The sequence below is a fragment of the Taurulus bubalis genome (genome assembly GCF_910589615.1).
Source record: "Taurulus bubalis genome assembly, chromosome: 16".
Lineage (NCBI taxonomy): Eukaryota > Metazoa > Chordata > Actinopteri > Perciformes > Cottidae > Taurulus > Taurulus bubalis.
Window position 1 is genome coordinate 9,355,665 of NC_136604.1, and position 14,792 is coordinate 9,370,456.

The 14,792-nt window shown below is 40.0% G+C and overlaps 1 protein-coding gene across 1 annotated transcript in view; it reads left to right on the top strand.

Annotated features, from left to right (window-relative positions):
• ptk2aa (protein tyrosine kinase 2aa) overlaps positions 1 to 14,792 on the top strand; it is a gene marked incomplete at both ends in the record, with an annotated part of 36,466 nt that overhangs the window by 16,552 nt on the left and 5,122 nt on the right. Inside the window, 15 exons of the mRNA XM_079231533.1 lie at positions 1,940 to 1,957; positions 4,409 to 4,465; positions 5,470 to 5,490; positions 7,096 to 7,193; positions 7,564 to 7,648; positions 7,762 to 7,862; positions 8,113 to 8,228; positions 8,535 to 8,635; positions 8,944 to 9,033; positions 9,165 to 9,369; positions 10,014 to 10,125; positions 10,211 to 10,285; positions 11,966 to 12,070; positions 12,402 to 12,506; positions 14,569 to 14,631. Coding sequence (XP_079087659.1) covers positions 1,940 to 1,957; positions 4,409 to 4,465; positions 5,470 to 5,490; positions 7,096 to 7,193; positions 7,564 to 7,648; positions 7,762 to 7,862; positions 8,113 to 8,228; positions 8,535 to 8,635; positions 8,944 to 9,033; positions 9,165 to 9,369; positions 10,014 to 10,125; positions 10,211 to 10,285; positions 11,966 to 12,070; positions 12,402 to 12,506; positions 14,569 to 14,631 — 1,352 coding nt within the window. The remainder of the gene's footprint in view (positions 1 to 1,939; positions 1,958 to 4,408; positions 4,466 to 5,469; positions 5,491 to 7,095; positions 7,194 to 7,563; positions 7,649 to 7,761; positions 7,863 to 8,112; positions 8,229 to 8,534; positions 8,636 to 8,943; positions 9,034 to 9,164; positions 9,370 to 10,013; positions 10,126 to 10,210; positions 10,286 to 11,965; positions 12,071 to 12,401; positions 12,507 to 14,568; positions 14,632 to 14,792) is intronic.

Consider the following 14,792-nt stretch of genomic DNA (forward strand, 5'->3'; position numbering starts at 1 on the left):
TCATTCTTATTGGGTAATGTTACATTGCAGTAAAGATGGTGTACAGAAAAACCTCAGAGAAAGAAAGTTTTGGTTGCTGTTTATGGATTTCAATATCTTCAATGCAAAATGAAGATGGTTTTGAGGATAAATCCCTTTCATCTGCTGCATCACAATCTATCTCTTTTTTAGGGATGCCCTCTTCTACTAAACTATCTTTGCCCTCAGTGCCTGGTTGCTTTGACTAATTCAGTCATGCTTCAACCACAATAACTGCTTGTGTGCTGCAGCTTCTAACCAAGTCAATGCTCTTATAGCAAGACTGGGAAACAAATGGAAACTCTGAATTGTGCATACATTTTACTTCTCACATTAGTGAACAAGTATTCTGTTTTGAGCCAACCTGCTGACAAAGGCTACTAAAGATGGATATTTTCCATTTCCCTCTTTGAATACTGTGACTGAAAGAGTACTGACATCCAGAGTAACATGGTTCTCTCGAGTAGAGTCTCAGTTCAGCACATGCCTGGCTGTTGAGGTCACATTTTGGTTATTTTTAATCATTATTTTCAATGATTTATGTCAGTTAATTCAGGGTGGCCAAATGGTTAGACAGATCGTTCTTCCATTTGAAAGATTTGAGTGAAACCACCAAGTATCTTCCCTTAAAGTGTTCTCAAGCAGCCGATCAGCACCAGCTCAGGGATGTAGTTCTATTGGGAGGAAAACTAGTTGGAAGTACTTCCCTCCATCTACTTTATAAGTTAAATGGGGGAGTCTGTGTCCTTGTGTCTCCATCTACGGCTTTGGCAGCTTTCCTCTGCAGTTTGCACGGCTGCTCAGAGAAAGCAATGAATCTGGATAGCAGCTGGTTGCTTGTTGAAACTTTCACGAATTATTCAAACTTTTCAACATCCCAACCCCTAGAACTGAACTACTGTACCTCAATTGAGCTGGTAATGAAAACTGTATAATGATTGCATTATTTGTATAGCACTTTTTAAACACATTGTAATAAAACGCTTTACAGGATAAAAAAAAATTAAAAATTGCAATGCACACTTTTCCATCTTGATTGATCAAGATGGAAAACATTATTTAAAAAGATGAGGCAAATAAAATACTTAATAACAGAGAATGAAAGCCACACGAACAAAGTATGTTTTAAGATCAGACGTTAAAGTATAATTCAAAATAATAAAAATAATTCAAGTAGAGCCGAGAACAAGCCCACCACCGCTAAGCTAAACCGGCTGTATATTTTACCCTGCAGACATGAAAGTGGTATCATCCTTCTCATGTAAATCTCGGCAAGTGTAGTATATCCTAACATGCCAAACACTTCCTTTTGATTGGATTCTTGTTTGGGTTAAGAATCCTAAGAGACCATTTCAGTGATCCAATCCCATCTAGAAACTGCTGTTTGTATGTTGATATGTGAGGAGCCTTGATCATGAAATGAGTACGTATGAGGATCTAGCTCTGCTCACTGTTTATCACACCGCTTCATCTTTCAGGTCGCACTCAGCTGCATCCTTTGTCTCTCTGACAACCTCCCATTAACTCTCTGACTCACAAATATTTACAGCTTGGCGCAGACGTCGTACCTCATTGAAATCATGCTGCAGTTCAATCAACGCTGCCTTGCATATTGCTGTCACTTCTTGCAGTCAGTCATTTCACCTCTATGTGTCTGCGCAGCCTTAATGAAACCTGTGACTTCTGCTTTTTCACCAGAGATATTTTGAAAGTTAGCTAACTGGCCGCTGAGTGTTTGGCTTTGCAGATCCTGGGACATCTCCCATGTTGTTTCAAGGCTTTTCATGCTCTAACCGCTCTCTCTTCTCTCTCTCCCTCTACTCTCCGCTCTGCCTCCTCCTCGCTGCTTTCTCTCTCCATTCTCCTCCTCCTCCTCCTCCTCTGCTGTCCCGTTTCCTGCATGCTCTTCTGGACCCTGCAGAGGATCTTAGTGGGGATGGTAATGTTGTGCTGTTGTTTATCAATCTCTCTGTTGTCCCTTCTTTTTAGTCCTCACTCCACCAACACACTGCAACCTCCTGGGAAAGGGGAGCGTGTGTGTGTTGGTGTGTGTGTTGATGTTTATGCATGCATTCCTACATCTTTAACAATGAGAGAGTGTGTGTGTGTGTGTGTGTGTGTGTGTGTGTGTGTGTGTGTGTGTGCGTGTGTGTGTGTGTGAGCTGTATTGTGTACATATAGAGATATAGGAAGTTTTAGCGGAATGTGTTTTGTTTCTCATGTTTCAGTGATTTAAAACATGAATATATCGCCAGTAGCTTTAATGAGTTTGATCTGTTGCTAACAAAAGTCATTTACTACTTCAGTATTGTGTTTTTAAGATGTTTGGGTCTGAGTCTATTTGGGATTCTTTTTAAAGTGGACTACCACTACATTTGGAATATGTTTGCTTTTAACCACAAGAATGACACAAAAAGCAAAATTTGAAATTAAGTGGTATTTCTCTTTAAGGGAACTTCTCCAAACTCCCTCTCTCTCTCTCTTTCTCTCTTTCTCTCTCTCTCTCTCCATACTCAAGCAAAATCATACACACGTGCACTGACCTACGTTCATGCACACACAGAGTGGAGTAGGGAGAGGTTTGCTGGATTCAAGAGCGGGTACATTCCTGGCTATAATGGGCTAACTAGCACACACACACACACACACACACACACACACACACACACACACACACACACACACACACACACACACACACACACACACACACACACACACAGTATCCCTCCACTGAGAGCAGAAAGAGACAGTTAGACCAGTCAGACTTAGAAAGGGTTGATTCTTTAGAACAAATCTTAAACCACGTGTTCACAGTACAAACTAAGAAAGAAATATGTATAAAAACTGCAACAAACTAATTAGAAAAAGTTAAAGAAACAGTTGAAATCCGCTGGAAGCATTTAATCATTGCATGCATGGAAACATTGGAAAGACTTTGGATTAATACAAGTGAAATGTTTTATTGTTGCTGAAATGAGTTTTATTGAATAAACCACAGCATTTTGCTGAAATGATACGTTGTATATAATCAGTTTATCTCATGAAACACATGTTAGCAGCAACCAGAGCTCATTTCAGCCCATATGAAGGTATTTTTAGAGGCGCATTAAAGGCTTTCCTTTTTGCTCATGTGTAACATAAATCATGCACAGCAATGGTTTAGCAAACATCATGTCTGTTTGATTAAAAGTTCAAATTTGTTCCAACTTCTTATCCTATTGGGATATTGCACTGGTAAAGCAATTGTTCTAAACAATATAACCTTAAAGCCTTGTTTAATTTATCTTATCCTTAAATGAATAGTCTGACACTGAAACACTCGTATTTGCTTTCTTGCTGAGAGCTGAGTTATTAATCTTCTCCCCCAACTCTCGGCAAGAAATATATGCATTCCCCAAAATGTCTTTTAGCATTAAACATGTTTCAGTTGACTTTACTACAATCCAGTGTATTAGTAAACTCTAGTGCTTTCTTCAGCCTATATTCTACATGGCAGGCTCTACGTGACTGATAATCTTGAGAAAATCAGCCTTGGGCTTTAGAAAAGGATTTCTGATAAGTTTAGGGACACGTTCCCACAGATCCTGATAACTCCTGGGCAGAGCTGAGAGGGCAGCACTCAGGACAGCAGATGTTTGACTCTTGTTTCCAACAGCTGAGTCTGCACACTGATTTTATTTTAAACACCGCCATCTGGTTTGGATAGACTTGGCCCATCTTTCCCTCTCTTTTTCCTGCTCTCTCTCTCTCTTTCTTTCTTTCTTTCTATATATCTGATTCTGCACAGATTTGGTCCTAAACGTTGCCATCTGCTTACACGACAGCTACACTCACTATGTCTTTCTTTTACTGTTTTTATCTCTCTGTTCTTGCCTCCTTCCTTCTGCTTTCTCTCTCCTGTTCATTTTCTACTTGACTCTTTTTCCCTTTCTTCTTTCTTTCTGTCTATGTCTCTCCTCTTTTTCTCTCCCTCCTCTCCCCCGCCACCACAGTTTACTCCCTGCAGCCCAGCTGCTCTCACACAGACAGATATGCACAACACATGCTCAGCTGACACTCTCCGCCAAGTGTGTGTGTGTGTGTGTGTGTGTGTGTGTGTGTGTGTGTGTGTGCGCAGAGAGAGAAAGAGAGGAGCTACGTGGGTGTTGCTTTGGTTTGCGCAGGAGTTGTCGAATCTCTTCATGCTTTATTCCTTAGTTTTATTTGTACACGTGTTTTGTGTCGGCGACCCTTCATACCATAGCGGACGCACGGTAAACTGAGCAACATGTGCATGATTTTCCTTTGTGTTTGTGCATTTGTTTTTATTTTAGACTTGCCCGTTTGTGTGTTTTTCTATTTTATTCTTTTGCATGTATTTACCCTCTTTGTATGTCTCATGTTACAGAGACTGATGACTATGCTGAGATAGTTGATGAAGAGGACACATACACCATGCCCTCCAGTAAGTAACTTATTCACTCTCTTTTCTTTTGCCTAACTTCGACCAACATGAGTAATACCAAAGTGCCAAAGTCATTTTTCCTCAAGAAATTTGCTTCTGTTGCGCTGCAGCAGGAGAACTGTAAAATAACAGTTTCACTGGTATTCTTCTGTCAGATGTTTCATTTTGTTCTGCCATCTAACGAGCCGAGAATGGTGTGAATTTTATCCAAGAAACGCACTCAAACGGAACATCAGAGAAGTTACATTGCACCACTTTAGGTTAGGTAGCATCTAATTAAATCCAAGTCAGTTTCAGCGTCTTATATAAACAGCACAGACACCAGCTGGAGGTCACAGAGGCTGCAACTCGTACTCTGTAACTCTGGTTTGTTTGACACATTGCATCTGTCAAATTCATTCATATGTTATTCAAAACCCTGAATGTGCTGGTAAGCTTGGCTATGGCCATGTGAGTGACGGTGGTTTCAGCCCTCGGGTCCAATACATTTAATGTGAACGTCTCAGGCAGTCCAAAGTACTCGTATATTTGATTGCGTGGCCAACTCTGAAAATGGTCTGTGTTCTTTTTTTCTCCCTCGGTCTTTTTCTATTTCTTATTCATCGTACTTTCTCTGTCTGCCTTCATGTCTCCGTCTCTTTCACTTTGCTTCTTTCTGCAACTTCCTCGAAACAAACTTTCTACAGACTTCTGACATATTTTCCTCCTCTGTGCTTGAATTTGTACGTATAGGTTCAAGTCATGCTGTCCTCTGTATGTATACAATGAAGCTGTATTACAGTAATGACTCAATAGCAAACCTACTCTTTTGACCATTCTGTGGCAGTATTCTTCTTTATTAATTAGACGTCAGGTAAAGAGTGAAACGGGTCAATTATCTGTGTCTGCATACATTTGTGACTTTGTGTGTTTTTTTCTGAGCTATTTTAAATCTTAAAGCAGCGGTCTGGCTCTCTCCCTCTTTACATCTCTCTTTCTTCCTCTTTCTCCCATCTCCAACACAGTCAGCTATGGAGTGGTTGAAGGTAAAGCTCCCTGTCTTTCTGTGCTACCGAAATGCCTTGAGATTCAACACTTTTGTTCACATTTTTCTTTGCCAGGCACTTAATTATGTTGTTGCTCAGCCTAACAATTAATTAGTGCATCTTCCTGCAAGTTATTTTGTTAATTTAAACAGAACAATATCCATTGATTGACATGAGTTGCAGTATCAATGATGTGGCTTTTTTGAGAAGTCAAGAACAAGTGTAGGAGGATTTCTTATTAGTGTTTGTCAAAGAAAAATGCAAAGACTCAAGGTACCTAATATCCAGGTTGTTGTTGTTGACTTGTGTTTGTTGGCGTTTTGTGAGGTGCAGTTTATTTGTGTCTTGGGTTGAAAATTAAAGGGACGGCCAGTCCATAAACAATGCAAGATGTTCATAAATAGTTTAATCCGAAGTGTCCCCAGACCTCCGGAGCTAAACAATCTCACAGTATTCGCGCTGTTCATTGGCTTGGTTCTCATTTTATTTCACCATCGTGTTGGCAATGACATTTACATTTTTTTATTGGAATTTATTATCATGGTCGTATGTTATTGTTTTTCTTCAGTCATCTGTGGGTTCCTTTGTGTCTGAAGCCGTTATGAAATCGAACTGGCGTATAGATGGAATGTGTTTTGGTTACGATGTTGGTGTTTGTGTTTATCTGTTGGTTGAGTCAAATAGACAAACTGACAGAAAAGTAAACCTTTACAGGACAAGTTCCTGATTGTCAGTGTCCTGCGTAAGCCTCTTGAACTCAGTGTTTAGTCCATTTCTACAGCAGTTGGTTGGCCGCTGACATGAATGCAGCACAGAAATGTTTACGACCTTTTCAACCAAGCGCAAATATTGATAGCACAGAAACGTCAAAGCATGTGGATGTCAGCTGCAAGAACAACCACTTTCATTCACATTCTTTTGGACTCACTGAATATATAAGGGTTACTGCAGACACAGATCATATCGAATACACGTCATATCCAGTGTGTCCATTATATATCAGTCTTTTGAATATTTCACTGAAAAGGTCCAGGTTTAAGTGCTCTTTTATGCTTTGCTTTGTGTTTTAGAAATTCTCAATTAAGGGTCTTATTCAGAACAACATTTTTTTTCCCTGTACCCCCTTTTCATTGTGTCAGTATGCAGAGATAAACATAAATGATAATGGGACTCTGGTGTGCATGTAAACACTGAATTTGTGAACATTACTTGGTGCCTTTTATATTATGTTTGTTATTTTGTGTGGCAGTGTGCATGTCAAAGTTGGTCTCGTTAGAGGTGTTATAGGAAGGGAGTATCATCTTGGGTCAAAATGTGTTTTTGTATATTGTTAATGGTTATTTTCGTCAAATCTGATTACCAGTGGGTGAGGTTCATCAACAAGGAAGATCATTTGAAATAATTTCAAAGTATCTTAACTTCCTTTTTTGTGATAGAAACCTAATATCATCCAAATTGTCTTGTCCTGGTGAACTCCATCCATGTGGTCCGAGTAAAGCATGTCAAATGTAATGGGTTTTCCCAGATGTTGCAGTGTATGAAAAACAGCAGGTAAACATATCTTTCCATTTCTCTTCTCTTTTCCTCTCTCCTCCACTCGCTCAGCGCGGGATTATGAGATCCAGAGGGACAGGATAGAGCTGGGCCGCTGCATCGGAGAGGGTCAGTTTGGTGATGTACACCAAGGAGTCTATAACAGCCCGGTATGTGGAAACAGGAAACACACACATGCACAAACACTCATGCATGGACACACTTTTTGCGTACTGACCAAGCAATCATAATACATATGTGGTTACTCTATTATCCAGCTAAAAGAAACCATTCTAATTTTAAGTATTCTCAATTCAAGCTCAAAGCTAAGATTTATAAACTGAATTTATTGAAATACAAACTATTTTGTCAAAGATTTAAATTTTTGTCAGTTGTTGTCAAACATGCAGTATCACATAAAATGTGATGCGGTATTGTGATATAATATGATATAAATTATGTATACTGATTTCACCCAGCCTTATTACTGTGTTAAGTATAATCTGCTAAATCGTGTGACTTGTACTATGTGTTCCGCAGGAAATACCATCTTTAGCTGTTGCCATTAAGACCTGTAAGAACTGTACATCAGATAGCGTCAGAGAAAAGTTCCTCCAAGAAGCATGTAAGAACAAACTGTGTTTTTTTTTTTACATTATTCTGTATTTGACTTATTCGCAAACCATATCCCATTTCATACATACTGAGTGTATTTATGTGTGTTTGTTTCCCTTGCAGTGACAATGCGTCAGTTTGACCACCCTAACATCGTCAAGCTGATCGGAGTGATCACAGAAAACCCCGTGTGGATCATCATGGAGCTGTGCACTCTGGGAGAGGTACGCCCGAGGCTGTAGATAACGTGCCACTCACACATAGGGACTGACTAGAGTAGAGTGTGTGTCACTTCTTGTCAGTATACAAAGGGAATTGTTGAGTGTAAGTCACGACTAGGAAAAGGACTGACCTGGAAATTGCTTATATTAAGAAAATAAAACACTTGATACTTGTTGACACTTGTAGGTTAGAGACGTTAAAGGTTTTGCTGACAGAATTTTTCTCCCTCCATCTTCCTCTCTTTGTCTACAGTTACGTTCCTTCCTTCAGGTGAGGAAGTACAATTTGGATTTGGCCACTCTCATTCTGTTTGCCCACCAGCTCAGCACAGCGCTCGCCTATCTGGAGAGTAAACGCTTTGTGCACAGGTACACAAACACACACACATACACACACACACACACGCATGCTCAATATACGTTTCTAACGAATTATGGGCATATGATTTCATATACTGGATTGACATTATTAGTATCATCATGTCATTGTATTATTTACAAAGGAAAGTTTCAAGAGTTTTTTTAATGTAATCTTAACATGCATTTAACTTACTGAAATGAAGTGACTGAAACGCCGTATAATAGCACTTTGTCGCAAGTATGTTGTGGTTTTTCAGGCACTCCCGTGGTGTTTCCCTATGATTCAGCCTAATGACAATCAATATTGACTTACAGGGACATAGCAGCACGCAATGTGTTGGTCTCTTCAGTCGACTGTGTGATGCTCGGAGACTTTGGTCTGTCGCGATACATGGAGGACAGTTCTTACTACAAAGGTAATGATACTTAAATTTCAAAATATGTTGTGACACAGAACAGTGTTCACTAATGTTTCAAAGGTATCCAAGAAAGTTCCGCCAGCAACACTTCTAGTTTGGTGTATGTAACCAACATTTCCAGTTGCCAATACTTTACCACCACCAACAGGTTACATCAGAGTACTGCAGTTAATCTTGACTGTGACTTCTTCTTCTGGTCTCTAACACTCTGGAGAGATTGTAAAATTCACCAGCAACCAAATGGCAGACTACAAATGTAATGTATTCAAAACATATCGGTATACCTGTGTTTGTCTTTGTGTCAGCGTCTAAAGGGAAACTTCCTATCAAATGGATGGCTCCTGAATCTATCAACTTCAGAAGATTCACCTCTGCCAGTGACGTCTGGATGTTTGGTGAGTTCTGATCAATTATATGGGATTGCATGTGTTGTGATAGTTATTGTCATTGGAAATATACTAAGAGTACATCATCTGAGAAACAGATCTGAAGAACTATACCTGTTTATTCCTCTGTCTCTCTGTAGGTGTGTGCATGTGGGAGATCTTGATGTTCGGCATCAAGCCTTTCCAGGGAGTGAAGAACAATGACGTAATTGGCAGAATAGAAAACGGCGAGCGATTGGCTATGCCTCCTCAGTGCCCGCCCACCTTCTACAGTTTGATGACCAAATGTTGGTCGTATGACCCCAGCAAGCGACCGCGATTCACCGAACTCAAAACACAACTCAAGTAATTCAAAATGTGTTTCTTTCAGTTGTTCCCTGTAAGTGCTTGTGTGTGAATATTATATTATATATATAATGACACAAAAAGTCATTATATCAACACGATGGTAATTATTTCCAGTGCATGCCACTTGCATGTTGCATAGACAGTTTTATTTTACTTTGAAGTTCACATACGTTTACAAGTCAAAGTCAGAACTGGGAAGTATACACCCAATTGTATTGTACTAATTGCTGTGATATAATATTAATGTGATCATAAAACAAATATAATGGTAAAGTTAAAAGAAAATATGGATTGGAGTTGCTCAATGTACAACAAGCCCTTTTTCAAATCCTTTGTTGTAAATGGATGAAGAACTGTTGTTTTGCCTTTTAAGAATACCTTAGTCTATTTAACAAAAACAAATCAGCCCTTGGTGTTGTTTGTTTCTCTTCAAGTGAAAAATCGCTTTCTGGTAGATTTAATTTCCACCCACAATAAAGATGTTAAGTTTTACCGCCTTTTTGTAATAAAAAAAGAAAGAAAATGTTGTATTCTTGTGCCATGAAACATGGTGGACCCCCCCCCCCCCCCGTTGAACCACAGGTTTAGATAAAGTTGAAGATGGTTTAATAAGATGAGTTCTTTGTGTGTAACTTTTGTAGCACCATACTGGAGGAAGAGAAGCTTCAACAAGAGGAAAGACTTCGAATGGAGATGAGAAGACAAATCACCGTATCCTGGGACTCGGGAGGGCCTGATGAAGCACCGCCTAAAGTACGACTGACCCGAGTGTTTTTGTTGTATTTCAGCACATGTTTGACGTGGATGATAAAGACCAACTGTTATCTTTCTTCTGCAGCCCAGTAGACCAGGTTACCCAAGTCCTCGTTCCAGTGAAGGCTTCTTTTCCGGCCCCCAACTCAACCACTTCCCGGTACAGAAAACACACACACACACACACACACACACACACAAACACACAGCTCCTGAAGTGAGAAAACTGTGCTCTTCTGTTCCCTCTCATCGACTGCGGCTGCAGCAGTGCTTCCTCTGACCTGCAGGCGTCAGGTGGCAAGAGCAGCAGCGTGCAGGGCTAAGGAGAGGAAGAATATAGCAGTCTTTAAGGACAAACATACTATAAACTATTCAGAAATGGTCATCAAGGAAAACACCTCTGGTACATGAAAGACATACAGTATCAGATATAGATATTATACAATACAATACAATACAATATTATATCAGGCAAAATAAATGTGTTTGTGGCAGTGATTGCACACTCAATTTACTGCTAATCTAGCGCTGACCTTATCAGTGTTAATTTAAGAATCTTGATCAAATATTTTCAATGGTTTTGTGTGTGTTCACTATCATGAACACGTCATGTTTGTCCTCCAGTCCCTCTATCTGTGCAGTACAAGCTATGCAGAGCGCTTATTTGCTCTTTTTCACTGACTGCTGTCCACAGAGTATTTTAACAGAACTTTGTAGGAATGCCGTTTTCAAGAAGATGCATCAATCACAAATCTTAAAAATCAAGACAGACTTGTGTTGGAAGACAGCAAGTGTGTGCTGCATGTGTCATAAGTCAAAAAGAGAAATGTTAAGGCAGAGAAAATGAGAGAGACTTTCAGTGCAATTATTCCTCTCCTCATAAAACGAGCAGACAGCAGGCATTTCCTGTAGACACACACACACATACACACTCACACACACACACACACACACACACACACACACAAATCAAAGCCACTCTCCAGCTCGTATGACAACAAGCAGCTCTCTCTCTCTCTTGTCCTTATAAGGAGTGTATAAATATTACGGCTATACAAGTCAAACTTGATCATATCACACACAAGAATAACATCTGTATATTTTGGTAGCATGTATTACACATCAGACGGAGAACAGTTGTACCAGAACTCCCATGAGTCTTTGAGGCTTCGTGGCAAATCAGGGATTGTTATTATTAACAATGTGTGTTCGTGGGATTAATATTATTATATTTTCAGAATGATTTATGAATGATTCACTCTGCTTCAGACACCCTTTCTACGAGTCTACTTGAAATGTGGGTTCATCCTCAACTCTGCTGTTTGTCATCAGTTTGTTTTACATCAAAACATTTACAAAGGCACCTACGTTTTACCGTAGGAATACTTGAATTTAGTGTTGCAATCCAGACAGGAAAGCCAAAAGGCACTCTGATATATTCTTGAAGGAACAATCAGTCAATTTACACTCTTGTATGCTTCATGTGTATACTTTTACTAGACATGTTTTTCATGCATTCCAAAAATGCCTTATTGCATTTCTTTTGCTTTATTGCTTTTGAGTTTTTCCTTTTTCGTCTTCTCCAAAGCCAGCATTAGTTGGTATTTTTGGAGCTGAAAAATGACAATAACAATCTAGAAACATACTACGTTATGAATAGTTTTTATACCATATAAACGTATATAGCGGTAAACCTCAGCAAATTCCTTAGAATTGGGTCTTGTGTTATCAAAACAAGTATGTACAAATACCTGTATATTCTTACAATCCTTACAATTATTAACTATAAGGCAATAAAAAGGATTATCTCTTTCCCCTCTTTCTGTCTGTCCATCTCCAGCCGTCGGCCCATGGTGTCATAGGAGGAGTGGGGGTCAACTACCCTTCTGATTCTTGGACTCAGCACAGACCTGAACACACTGCACTGTGGAGCCCTAACATGGAGGTGTGCACACTCAGTCATAAAGGATATTTGACAGGAAAAACACACTGAAATTACATCTATTATATTATCCCATAAAGTGGCGAGAGCAGATTTTCATGGCATTTCAGCTTCTTAAATCATCACTGAATGCATCGCAATGGGTTGACAGCTTTCTGCAAGCTTCATCCAGCTTTGCAGGGAAATACAGTTTCTGCTTTCAGGAAATGTTTTGGCTAAATATCACACAGTTTAATGAAACACTTGTCGTCATATAATATGATTGAGGTGATTGTTGTCCCTGACTAAAGTTTAGAATTTCAGTTTTTCGTCTGACTAAATGTGTTTTCCACAGGACGATGGCTGTGTAGGCCAGGCTGTGATGGAGGAGAGGCTGATGATGCAGCAACAACAGATGGAGGACGACCAGCGGTGGCTGGAGCAGGAGGAGAGCTTCATGGTTATGGTAACGAAATTAATATACTAACGACAGCTTTCAGTTTCCTGTGTGAACACATATTATGAGCAAAATATCACCTCTAGAAACCGATGTGCCAGCCTGAGTCTGACCAAAGGATTCTGCATCTGGGGCAGCTTGACAACTAACCAAACTAGCGTTAGCTTCCTCTCATCCTGCTCATGCTGGTTTGTTTTTATTGGTGGCTTTCCCACTCAGTAAAACTTCTTTATGCATATTGTTGTTGTCAGATAAGCTGAAGAATATATTTTTCAGATCTTTGAACTGTTTCCGTTGTGCTTGATTTATTCACCAGACACTGAAACATCCCTGAAAAGGAGCCAAATCTCTACCTTTTGCAAAACAAGTCTGTTTTTCTTCTCTCTTCAGCCCAGATCCCATCTGGCCTTAAATCAGTTAATATTTTTGAACCAGGTGTAGGAGAGCTGAAAGAGAGTGAAAAACACAGAAACGATTCTGATTCTGATGACCGACAGGGAGACATGTCCCTTCTCTGTTTATGTATTGCCTCACCCAGGGGTTACCAAATAACATCTCAGCAATTTAGTCCGCAACGTTTCCTGCTCTGTCTATTTTGTCCCCCTGGACTGGATGTTATCTTGATTCACCCGTTCCTCTTTGCACCCACCTTCTCAAATGTTTGGTTTGATTTTGCTTTACTGCCGGAGACACAAAGTAGCACACAATGCTCAAAGAGTTTAGTTTTATAGCTCTAACCCTCAAAGGAAGCTCCCTTCACTGGAATTCATAAGATATCCTAATGTGCAACCACTCATACAAACATGAAAGTTAATCTTAATCCGTTGGTTTTATCTGACTCATCACCACATTGACTAATTGTGAAAAAAGAAATTCGGTGTGATAAACTAAAGGAGGATCAACAGGAGGATAAAAGAAAGTCAAAAAAGGGAAAGTAAGGCCTGAAAAGAAAGATGTAAGTTTGTGAGGAGGAACAAGAGTGAAGGACAGAAGGAGGGAGAGAGGAAGTGGGATTGGCAGGAGCCATGGAGAGGGTGGAACAACGGACAAGGAGTCACCCATCAGGGAGAGAGAAAAAGAAACAGAGGGAGATGCAGAGAGATGGAAAAAGTGGGCGGGAGAAACAGACTGAGGGAGAGAAACAGAGAGGAGGGAGAGTCGGTTGGATCTTTTCTCTGTGGCTCAGTGGAGCTTTTCCTCCTCTGGAAAAAACTCCTTCTCTTTCTCTCCTTCCCTCCATTCTTGTCTGACTCAACTTTTCTGTCTTCCTTAGTTCACTTCTTTCAGTCTCATCTTCCACATTCTTGGTTTTCTCACTCCCAGTTTCTCTGTCGTCAGTCTTGCTCTCTATGTCTTAGGTTTTTCATTGCTTGCATCTGCCATTCTCTCATACTTTCTGTCCCCATCTCCGCCCTTCTTTCGATGGCCTCCACTCTCTGCTTTCCTCCTCCTGTCTTCTTCAGCCTCTATTCTCCCAGGATGCATCTCTTCAAGGCGTGCTTCACCAAAACGGTACTGAAACTGAAGGACTGAGACTGAGAGGCTGTTAGAGGCTTGTTTGGGTTTTGGTGCTGCAAATGTGGACAGAGTTTTGTAGTGTTTCTGTTTACCGTAGACTCATTGGCATGAACAGGAATGTATGTGTTTTTCTGCTGCGCTTCCTCTTTACTGACTTGCTGATGATCAAGATCACTTTTTGAGGCAGTGTAGATGGGAAAAAAAACGTCAAACTATCGCAGGTCGTGGTCATTGGTGGAATTCAAAATCATTTTGCTGGTTAATTGTGCATTTTTCTGTTGAAATGTTGTGTTAGGTAAGAAAGAAATAACTCCAGCTGCTTTGCATTGAATCTTTTATTTCTGTATCCTTCAGGTGACTGTCAAACAGATTACTTTATTATGTTTGTTTTCCATATTTTGTTCTTGTTTGTGAATGCCCCATGTTTTTTACAAAGGTTTTTTGTTTTGATTGTATCACTAAACTAGAACTACCTGGAAATTGCTACAAAATGCTTCGGTACGTTTTCTTTATATTTAAAATGTGTCTTTCTGTCTCTTCCCTGCAGAAGGCAGAGTCCAGAAACAGCAGAGGAAGCATAGACAGAGAAGACGGGACACTACAAGCACCGGTCAGTCAGAGTGTGTCTGTTTGTCTGTCCGTCTGTTCGTTGACACTTGTGAATGTAATTGTAAAAAGTGAAACAGAGTCAAAGTGTAATTGGGGAAAAGCTGAAAAGTGAGGAAGCAAGGGATGGGAAGGGGAAAAGTATCAAAAAGATAGAAAATTAAA